The sequence below is a fragment of the Nelusetta ayraudi genome, unplaced genomic scaffold, assembly GCF_046127955.1.
Source record: "Nelusetta ayraudi isolate G7.1 ecotype Tasmania unplaced genomic scaffold, CSIRO-AGI_Nayr_v1 ptg000016l, whole genome shotgun sequence".
Classification (NCBI taxonomy): Eukaryota; Metazoa; Chordata; class Actinopteri; order Tetraodontiformes; family Monacanthidae; genus Nelusetta; species Nelusetta ayraudi.
The window spans coordinates 5,986,936-5,997,710 of NW_027466066.1; the positions used below are offsets into that span (position 1 = coordinate 5,986,936).

At 43.0% G+C, this 10,775-nt stretch overlaps 2 protein-coding genes across 3 annotated transcripts; both read left to right on the top strand.

The window, feature by feature from the left end:
• The first annotated feature begins 7,415 nt into the window (after nt 1-7,415).
• LOC142886918 (methionine-R-sulfoxide reductase B1-A-like) lies at nt 7,416-8,948 on the top strand. 2 transcript variants are annotated; one of them, XM_076024187.1, is made up of 4 exons: nt 7,418-7,579; nt 7,930-8,072; nt 8,183-8,297; nt 8,427-8,948. In XM_076024187.1, exons 1-4 carry the CDS (start codon nt 7,525-7,527, stop codon nt 8,444-8,446), a joined length of 333 nt encoding a protein of 110 aa, XP_075880302.1. In that variant the 5' UTR covers nt 7,418-7,524; the 3' UTR covers nt 8,447-8,948. The 2 variants fall into 2 exon arrangements, with proteins under 2 accessions (XP_075880303.1, XP_075880302.1); XM_076024188.1 differs by lacking the exon at nt 8,427-8,948 and having other exon boundaries at nt 7,416-7,579; nt 8,183-8,263.
• A 217-nt stretch (nt 8,949-9,165) lies between these two features.
• LOC142886919 (methionine-R-sulfoxide reductase B1-A-like) lies at nt 9,166-10,543 on the top strand. Its single transcript, XM_076024189.1, has 4 exons — nt 9,166-9,450; nt 9,534-9,676; nt 9,772-9,886; nt 9,975-10,543. Exons 1-4 carry the CDS (start codon nt 9,387-9,389, stop codon nt 10,004-10,006), a joined length of 354 nt encoding a protein of 117 aa, XP_075880304.1. The 5' UTR covers nt 9,166-9,386; the 3' UTR covers nt 10,007-10,543.
• The last annotated feature ends 232 nt before the right edge of the window (nt 10,544-10,775 follow it).

Below are 10,775 nucleotides of genomic sequence, written 5' to 3' on the forward strand. Positions count from 1 at the left end.
TTGGGGCGAGTGGTGGTGGTGGAGTTGGGTTTAGTAAGACGTGTGGCGGCAAATCCCAGTCTGGCTGTGGTTCCTGGCAGTTGGTGTAGCTTGGAGTGCGGATGTGTGCGAGGATGCTCTCCTGCCCCCGGGCGGCTCTCCTCGCATGCGCCACTTGCGGCCACACGGCCGTTACTTTACTTACAGACGTGCTTGTGGGCTGCGCCCTCCGAAAAAGGCCCCCGTCGACTTTAAAAGTTGATTGCGGTGACGTCATCGCTGCACCGCAGCTCCACCCCTGGACCCCCCCCTGTGTCACTGTCATTGTCATATTTGCACCAATGGATGTATTATAAGAACTGGATGCCAGTCTGCCAATATGGCGGCACAGCGATTTTTTCTTTCCCCCAGTGGCCACTCGAGGTACTGCAATCAAAAACCCCATATGGCACAAAAAGCATTTTTCACCATTGACAGCTTTATAAAAGTGAACTCCTTTAAAGGACTCCTCTGACCTAAAACGGAATCTTTCATTCTGATTGGCTGATGGATAATAGGTGCATCACCTGAGTTACAGAGGCCTGGTGGGCTCTGTGGGCAGCCTAATGCGGAAGTAACTTTTGGGAGGGATGTACCCTTCCCAAAGCAACTCCATTGAAATTGATGGAGCTGCAAGACTGATTTCCATCCAGTGTGCGAAAAGAAATTAAAAACTTTATTTCCATCTTTGAACCATCTGTGTCGATGCACAAATGGAAATGAAGTGGCGCCATTCTGTTGCATTGAGAGCCACTGTGCTGCTCTGGTGCACACTGGGCTCGACGCAGGGCCGGAGACACTTTGGCAAACACTTCTTTATTCTAATGCCGGGCTAATGCCTCCATTTATTTACACAAGCCGAAGCTGGATAGACAGTCGCTGATAATTAAAGCGCAATTATTCGTCCGGTGGCTGTGAAACGACTGCAATTACCGCCGCTAGACCGCAGAAGCTTGTCTCCCCCCGGAGTTTCCCAGGTTTGTCAAATTCCGACCTGTCACTTCGGCTGCGAGGAGAGAAGAGCTGTCATCTGGCGAAAAAAATAGATAGCGGCTCCGTCCTTCCCCTCACTGCTGGGCAGGGTCTGCCAAAATAGTATCGCCTGTCCCGTGAAATCCTGAAGGCTAGTGTGTGTGTGTGTGTGTGTGTGTGTGTGTGTGTGTGTGTATTTTCCATACACCAGAAACAGGAGATGGGCTTCTGCCCGTGGGGGCCAGTCCACATTTCATAGGAATGCGAGAATCATGAGCGACTCAAACTTTGCAAACCATCAGCAAAGTCGCTGAAGGTTGTTTTGGCCAAAGGCGACAGCAGTGTACCAAGTATGTGACCCAACTCAAAACAGGGTCCACTGGGAGATGAATGGACTTTCAAAATTGGATTTTTCACATTTCAAACCGTAAAAAAATGCCAGCAAAATTATGATTTTAATGAAAAGTGTCTCCCTTTGATGCTGTTTTCTTTCCTATTTTGATTGTTGTTTTTTTTTCTTATTTCTTTCTTTCCCCAGGACTTTTATTCCACAGACAAATTGGATTATTACAAATAATTGTTATTAGTAATAACCACTATCTCCATTAGTATTTGATTGGCACAGGGGGAAACCTATGTACAACAAGCTGTTTAGCAAACCCTCTTATTAACACCGCAGAGGATGAACTCATTTTACAGACATTTACATCTGCAACATTTCCCAAAGAAAAACAACTGGCAATGGGACCAAATTCTGAGACCAACCGAAAGAAGATGTTGTCTGTTGGAGGTTTGCACAACGGTTTCATCGGTCCACTCGGTCGGTTTAACTTTGCGATTTCCACCCTTCAACTCTGGAGACAAACTGGCCATAACTTACTCGCTGCCAGACACATGTAGGCGTTACGGTGCGGATCTCCAAAATAAACACGGCGTTCCCCAAGTGATGGGATTTCTTTAAGTTGCAAGGGAGAATTTTTTTTGGATGGTGGCTTCTGTTTACGAATCAGCACTGGTTGGTAACTAAGCAATGAGGTCGGAGCAAAAACTGGAAATTTGCCCTTCTTCCCTTAAAGGCCCCACCACCACCACCACCACACCCTCACTTTGTTGTAAAGCTGTTAATCTGACTGGGTTGTCCCTCAGCAGCCTCATTCCTGTGGGAATATATTCCGGGTGTCTGACCTCTTCTTTTTTAGAGACGCTCACTCGCGACACACGCAGGATCTTCCTCACCAATCTGTCACTCTCATCTGGTCTCGCTTTGGGGTTTGGGCCGCACGGCAGCTTTTCAGTGGACTTTCCCCCGAAACACAGTGAAATTAATTGGACTTTTTACCATGCAATCATCGGCTCCCCGGAATAATGCAGGAAAGCCCAGAGTGCATTTTATATCTCAGCTGTGTTGTCGCACAGGCAAAACTTGGTGTTTTTTTTTACTGTTGTTGTTTTTGCACAAGTCTTCGAGGCGAGCCGATGATGAGGGAGGCCGAGGGATGAACAGAAACAATTACCGCGCTTTGACTGACAGGCAAGATTAGAGGGTGTTTTGCTTTTTTGGCTCAAACTGAAACGTATAAAGAGCAAATGTGGGAATTTTAAGCCTGACTGTGCCAAATGACAGGAACTCAAAAAAAATATTCATTTATTATGTATGGATTGTTATTAATGTCTGAAGGTGGATGATGAATTGTATGTCAAGAGACGCAGTAAATTGACTCTCATGTTGAAAACTTTAAATAGTTTCAGGATAAAATTGAGTGTGTGTGCGTGTGTGTGTGTGTGTCTTCGTGCGCTGAGGGCAATAAAGCTGGGGAGGTATGTGGAATTCCCCTCATTTGTGCAAGAACAAGGGATCCACATGTGTTAAATGATTTATTTGAATTTATTCTATTCCTAATAATGAAGGAACAAAAAAAAAAACAGAAGCTCACTGGGAAAGGTTGACACCTTGACGGCTCTGGAATCTGTTGAAACGTTAGCTTGAAGTGCCTTAAAAAAGAAGAAAACTATTGGCAAGTCCACAGGCAACAAAGTCACTGTGCGTGAGTTTCTTTCATTGAACTCAACTAATTAAAAAGAATTACTGTTTTCACTCAGTGTAAAAGTTATTCTAAAGAGATTTGTAAACATGTTTTTTTTATTTTGTCTATTCAAAGTTATTTATAATAAAACTGCAACAGAATGGTCGCTTGAAGAAGCGCTTTATCTAGTTTATCTTGTACTGTTCTGGAGAGTTTCATCAGTAGAGACAGTCTAGACGAGGAAACTGCAAAGTTACAGACTTCAAGGGGAGCGTGGATGAAGTAATAATTCTCACTTAACGCTCTCATTTTAATGGGAATAATTTGATTACAGGTTTCTAATTGAGGTTTAATCACTGAGGAAAAATGAGAACAGGCACCTTTTAACATTTTCCTGCACAGATGTTAACAATCAGCGCCACCAAAGAGGCACTTTTTGACATTAGGACCACCCATCTGGAACTTGTGGAGCTGGCCGCGGGGGTCTTTACCGGTATAGGGGACGTATGAATTTATACACAATTCCAAAAAAGCGGAGGGATGAGGTCAAAACGCTGATAAAGCACAAACTGCGCTTGTTGTGATCTTGTTGAAAACGTGAGCCCTCTGATCCGGATCTGTAGGGGCCCCACTGTGATTACAAAGTTAGATGACAGAGGATGAGCAGCCACAAATTGCAGGGGGGGAGGATGTTGGCTGGGGGTGGAGGAGGACTGTGGCACTGCGCCCGCTCACTGAGGGACTTACTAGCTTCCCTCTGTGGTGTTCTGTGTTTGACTGCGTGCAGATGTTTCGGGGTGCTATAAAACACTGCAGACAGTCAGCGGCCTCCGAGATTTGTGTACATACGCGCTGATACATACGCGATACAATATTTATTTCCCATCGTCTATCAATGCCGTGGCAATCTGTCCAGTTCAAAGTCCCAAATTTATATATATATATTTATATATTAAAAAAAAATCTGATATTTATGTTATATATATTTATTTATTCAAGGTGTTTTGAGATACTGAACATTTGGCTAGGGCTGTAAACCTCCAAGAGGTACTGGTGCCTTCTGTGACATCACAAGGGGCTCATTTCAAAAGCTGGGTGTTTTAACAGCCAAAAACAAGCCAGCCGAAGAAGTGAAATATGCACATTTCTCATTCGTGGTGAATTCATTGACTGCACTGAGACACATGACGGTTTCGTAAACCACTGGTAGGGTCATGCAAAATTTAGGAGCTTTAAATTATTTATCTGTACTTTTTGCTTAGTTTCATAACTTTCCAGTTTCTAAAAACCCAGCCAGCCAAACCTCTTTTTGCCACCATTTACTTCTAGTTGTCATGTCGGTGCAGAGCCAGCCCAGCCCTGTGCTCTTGGTTTAAACCTCGCCTCTTATCCTACATCCAGCGCTGAAAAACCAAAACAAAAAAACTAACCCCGTCTCCTTGATGCGTGCGAACAATAACTGTGCCACACACCTCAAGTGCTCCCTTTGAAGCCCAGCGCTCCCGTCTCGGGGTGCTGTCTCCCTCAAGCAGATCCCAATGGAGATAGCAGATAATGTTTGCCAGTGCGTATATGCTCCAAAGCCTTCCCTGGTGTTATTCAAGCTGGCAGAGCTCAGAAGCAGGAATGCGATCATCTGATAAAGGTGACAATAAGGCGGCGGGGACCATTGAGGAGTTTTAGGTATTGTTTGTTTTTCTCACAGGGGGCCCTTATACCTCGTGGCGCCCCCAGAAACACTTTGCAGGTGTGGCCACACGCGGCCACGAATGGTGCAGCACACCGCAGCACAGAGCAAAATTAAAAGGTCCCATGTCATACCCATTATTATAGTTTTATTTTCCTGGCCTCTGTAAAGTAGCCTGGCACTATTAATTATCCAAAGCATTTTATGGACCCCCCCCCCCAAAAAAAAAAAAGAAAAGAAGAAAGAAAGAAAGAAGACAACATGTTTTGCTTCTCTGTGCTTGTAAAAAGAAGGAAACAAAATTGAAGTAAACAAAATAATTGTCCCTGTTGTTGCTGAATTGTACTGAATTAAAGATGCTGTTAAATGGGTTTGAAATAAATGGAATACATTTTAAATACTCCATGTGAACTATTGTAGCAAAGGCAACATATGCAACATGTGTGTTTGTGTTAGCATCAAATTTTAGACGTCACTTCAGATTCTGCTCTGCAAGTCCGTCCCTCACATGCTTTTTTTTTTTTTTTTTTTTTGTCTGTCTTTAATTGCATTTTCACTGCTCCCCATATTTGCATTGTTCTCGAACCAGTGCAACCCGACATGATGTGTACCGCATGTCTCTGTGCTCAGCATACTGCACATTGTGTTACGTCTAGGTTCACTTAGGATAGACCAACAGGGACACTTTCATTTTAGTCTTTAAAGAAACCCCCTCTCTTTCAAACACAGAAGTAGAACAGTGCTCGAACCTGGACCTTGTTGAGGGAGCAGTGCTTCCTTTTGATCTGCAGAAGAAGAAATCCCATACCCGTCTCATGTGTAAGAGCTTTGTTTACCCTTTCCTTCATTACACTGGGGGTCGGGGGGGGGGATGTTTGGTTGCTATTTGAGGGCCTTTAACATGTGGAGGGCAGCCCCCAATCACATATGAAAGAACAGACTAAAAATGGTGCTCTCCCTGAGGTAAGGACCCCCCCCCCCCCTCCCCACTCCGTGTCTCACGCAGCCCTTTAATTCCGGCCGCAAAGTGATCTCAGCTTCTGCTGCTTTTGAAGCAGATCCGTTGGGCGACACGTGTCTTCGGGGCGTGGCCTGCTACCTTCTGGAGCTGGATAATAATGCCATGGTGCGTGTGTGTGTGTGTGTGTGTGTGTGTGTGTGTGTGTGTAGGTGGACCATGCTCCATGGTTTAAAACAGAAGCAGGTGCACTGCCCGTAAACATCCACATCTAAGCAATTGGCTCATATCCATTACAATTAAAGCAAGATGTCCTGTGAATGAGTCACACACACGCACACACACACACGCGCACAGTTACAGCTCGAGGCCCGGCCCGCGGGTGACGGGAAGGACTTTAAGTAGTAGTGGTTTAATTTAATCAAGGATGCTATTTGCTAGTACTGGCAGGATGAGCGCTGGGGGTCAGCGGAATCGAACCAGTCCCGTGATCCTATCAGAGCATTACCACTTCCTCCTTCCTGTTTGCTTCCTGTTTGCCACACAGCTGCACTAAGATGCCAACCAGAAAGACTGGTCTCGCAGATAGCCAGTGCTAATTATAATCCTGTGTTTTCGGGCAATTTCCTTTTTCCTCTTCATCTCTCCTCCTCTCATGTGGTTTATCTTTGTGTTTTGCTTTTTTTGTGTGTGTGTTCCTCTGTCTGTGGCTGAGTTTGTCATCTTGAACCCTCCCTTCCGCCTCCATGGCCTTTGATAGCTGACTGGCTGTGTTTTACTTTATTAATGAAATGCTTAGGGTGAGGTCACTGCTTGATCTTTTCACTTTAAAGAGGCTTCTGATATACAGCCTACATTATTCAAATGTTTATAGGCATGTGCAAGGGTCACAGGTACAAACACACACAGTTTCAACGCATTGAATGTACAGAGCAACATTTTCTTCAAATGTTTTAACACCACATATCATTACAGCCTATGAATCTTGGCACTTCCTGTCTTAAGCTTTTGCCCAACGCTGCTGCTTTCATCTCCTCCTCAGATCTTGAGGCCTTTGAAAGGAGCTGCTCCGCACCTGCTCGTCCCCAGACACTTGAAGAGCTCAGGGGCTGTTGAACGCACCCCCACGTCCTCACTTGGTTTGTGATTCCATCTCTCCACGAGTCACGAGGCTAAACACAGTGGAGTTGGCAAGAGGGCTTTGCCAGAAAGAAAAGCAAAAAATCTTTCCAAGTCACAGTGGCACCGTGCCATTCTTGCCGCTAGATGGCGTTCTATCAGAGCAAACCACAGGAGCTGCAGAAAGAAAGAGACGTCCAGGCTGACTTTCGGGTTTGTTTGTTTTTTTTTATTTAAAAAATAAAAATATAAAACAGAAAACAAAAAACGATCACTAAAGTTGTGTCTTCATTATTTTTGATAGCAGTATCTTGAATTTTCTGCTCGTTTGAATGAATGTAGCGCAGAGCTCTACTGTTGTTGTTGTAAGACAAATACTCCCATCTAGTGTTGCAAATGTGTAATCCTTCGAGTAAAAAGTAAGTAAGTAAGTAAAACTAAATGTCACTTCATGTCATGTACAACGACAAATAAAACATTGTATTTTATTTCAATACCTCCCTTTAAGCTTAGTATTATTTTTGTGCTGAAGAAAGTCACGTTTCTACTCTTTTTTTTTTTTTTCTTTTTTAGTAACACACGCAATCTCACGAGATCTTCGCGGCTAATCTCGTGAGATAATGAGTAACTACGTCCCGATGACGTCAGAAAAAGTAGAACACAAACAAACCCAAGTTCCGTTGCAGTCCGCTCGGCGTGTTTCTATTGAGAACATAACTAATATTGGCCAAGTAAGAACCAGCACCATGTCGTTTTGTGTCTTCGATGGCGGAGAGGTCTTCAAAAACCACTTTAAACCAGGTACTGCCGGCGCTTAAGCTTCTCGAACTTTATTGACAAAGATACACTACGTAACAAACACTACATTCACGCTAGTGGCTGTTAGATAAATAACAGGCAGCTCTACTTTCAACTTGCGACCTTATGTAATGTTTCTCGAGAGAAAAAAAAACACTGACAAAGTTCCCAGAGTTTCAAGTGAAAAAAATAAAATAAATAAATACATTTCGTAACCCATGTTACGCAGCAATTCAGTTACTGCGTGGTAGGGGGCGGTGCCTCCACAAACACAAACAAAAACATCCAAACTGCGGTTTGTGTAGCTAGCTGGCTGTAAGGTTTTTGTTCTTCTCCCATCCTTTCTTTCTCAGGGATTTATGCCTGCTCCAAATGTGATCATGAGCTCTTCTCCAGCCACTCCAAGTATGAGCACTCCTCGCCGTGGCCAACTTTCACAGAGACCATCCATGAGGACAGTGTGTCCAAACATAAGGAGAGGCCTGGGGCATTCAAGGTGAGACCGACAGGAATTAAATAAATAAATTGATTAAAAACTGTTGTTCGTTTTGAGATCATCAAATGCAGCTGGAAAAAAAAATAGAATATTTTGATGTCTACCTCCAGGTGCGTTGTGGGAAATGTGGAAACGGTCTTGGCCACGAGTTTGTAAATGATGGGCCCAAGAGGGGGCAGTCACGCTTCTGAATATTCAGCCACTCACTGAAGTTCGTCCCCAAAGGTATCACTGTCATGTGATTCTGTTACAACTCTGCCTTGCAGCTCGGGCCTCTTTCAGGTTACAAAGCTTGCAAACAATGACAGCAATGTACTTGCATATCTCATCTCCCTTTCTCTGTGTAATCCACAGATAAGGTTGATGGACAATAAGGTGAGCTCTTGCACTTGGTGACTAGTCTTTGTGTGGCTGGAAGTGTGGGCACTGGATGACGAGTTCTGGGGGAAAACCCGATCTGGGAGCACCAGAGATCTGATCGCTGATGGCCTCACCGTACAGCTGGAGCAAATACCTGGTCTGCACACTTGATAATCGTGCATTTAGCATCATTTGTTGCTGAGTGACTGTCAAGTCCCAGCAGTTTTATTTCCGCTGAGAGGCGGTTATGAAAACAGCAGGCTTGGCATCATTTCCTTTCTTCTACAATGATTTCATTAGTTTTTAATTTATTTCAATTTAGGAAATTATTATGTACTTAAACCACAGACACATCAATCTGGAAGAGGAACACAGCACAGTGTATGCAAAGTTTTATTTTAACAAAAAATAGATTTGCACGCTATTTTTGCAAGATTTTTCCAGAAAACGTGAAACACAATTTTAGGCACTGGACATAATCTGCTGTCTTTTAATGAAGTTGGTACAGAAAATATATTGTACTGCATTCCACTTTCAGATTTTCTAAAGTATTGTATTTTCTCACTTGAGGTAATCTATATGAATGTCACATATATGCCCTGAATGTAAAATTAAATAACTTTAAAAAAAAAAAAAAAAATTGACTGAATATTTGTCATCCTTGAATGTGCTTTTTCTGAGTCAATAATCAGTTCTTAATGCATGAACATTAATAGATCATTAACGGACGATAAACGTGTTTTGATAAAAGTGAGCACTCTGCATGGGAACTGTGGTCGTTTGTCACTTGCTGCCATCTAGTGGAAGAAATGGGAATATCTTATACAACGAGGACCGAACTGGACACTTGATCTGGAGCAGCAGGATTTTTCCAGCTCAAGCCGGCTGGATTTGTGAACTCAACGTTTTAAACCCTAAAATCATTTAGTTGTAGGTTATAAGAATACATTTTAAATGGCCGAAATGTCATATTGCTCTTTCTCTGGTGGAGAAGAATATAAGAATCACTTTGAAGCCGGTGAGTAGTTGAAAACAAAACAAGAAGTCAAACCTTTGGGTAACAGGTGTCAGAGGTTGTGGGCTTTACTTTTGTCCTCTCAGGAATATATGTGTGTTCTGAATGTGGACATGAGTTGTTCTCCAGCACATCCAAGTTTGAGCACTCCTCTCCTTGGCCGGCCTTCTCCAAGACCATTCATGAGGACAGTGTCAACAAAGAACCTGAAGCCTGGGGACCTGTAAAGGTACAGTCACATGCTGGTAGACTGGGTTTTGTGTGATGCAGTATAGAAAATGTATGTCTATTTATATCATAAGTGTCTTGATTAATACGCCCCAGGTTAGTTGTGGCAGGTGTGGCAACGGCCTGGGCCATGAGTTCCTGTACGATGGGCCAGCAGAAGGACTGTCACGCTTCTGAGTATTCAGCAGCTCCCTTCAGTTTGTCCCTAAAAGTGAGTATATGTGAGTGGGTTAATGCACATGTATCTACAACACACATGCTTCTAGCCATCCTCCCATTGGTCATCTTTGCCTTTGCAGAGAAGGTTGATGAACAGAAAGGCGAGCTGTGAAGGAAGAAAGGATTTACTGCGACTGAAGGTGGCGGCCAGTGAATGAAGTGCTGCGGATCAAAGATTTCTCTTCGGAGCCCTGATAGAGTTTGGCCTCACTCACTCCTGGGACTGTGTTCCCAGACTCAAATGGGAACACAGTCTTAAGAAACCATGAACCATGTCACACTACAGTTACTAAATGTATTGTAATTGTAATGTCATGTAATTCAATCTTATTTTATGTCGTTCATATTATTCATATTACATTTAATTTCATAGCTCTCTGTTTGTTATTTTTGATTGAACAAAATAGATCAGGCCAGTCAGCCAAGATGGACATCAATATCATAAATACATATTTTAAATGTATATGATATATGCACCATTTTTTTTTATATACAGTACATATATGAATGCATGTGCAATTACTATCTGTACAATACATGTAGTGCAGATATTTTGTCTATTATTTAAACGTATTCACTTTTGTTTTGTGCCCATTGACACCTTCACATTCTCTTTGTGCACAGACTTCAGTAAAACACATCAGATTATGCCCACTGCCGAAATGTTTCCATTTCAAGAGAAAAGCAGAAAAAATAGTCATCTTTAAATAAAAAATAAAAAATAAAAAACCTTGAAGAAGAAAAAAAGTAATGCGTTTGTTTGATTCAATTTTGTGGAAAGCAGAACCAGACCAGTTAGCTGAAATTAAGAGGAGATAAATGTTGATGGAAAATGAATGGGTGATGAAGGGGGTGTCCCTGGGGGGGAACATCGAACATTC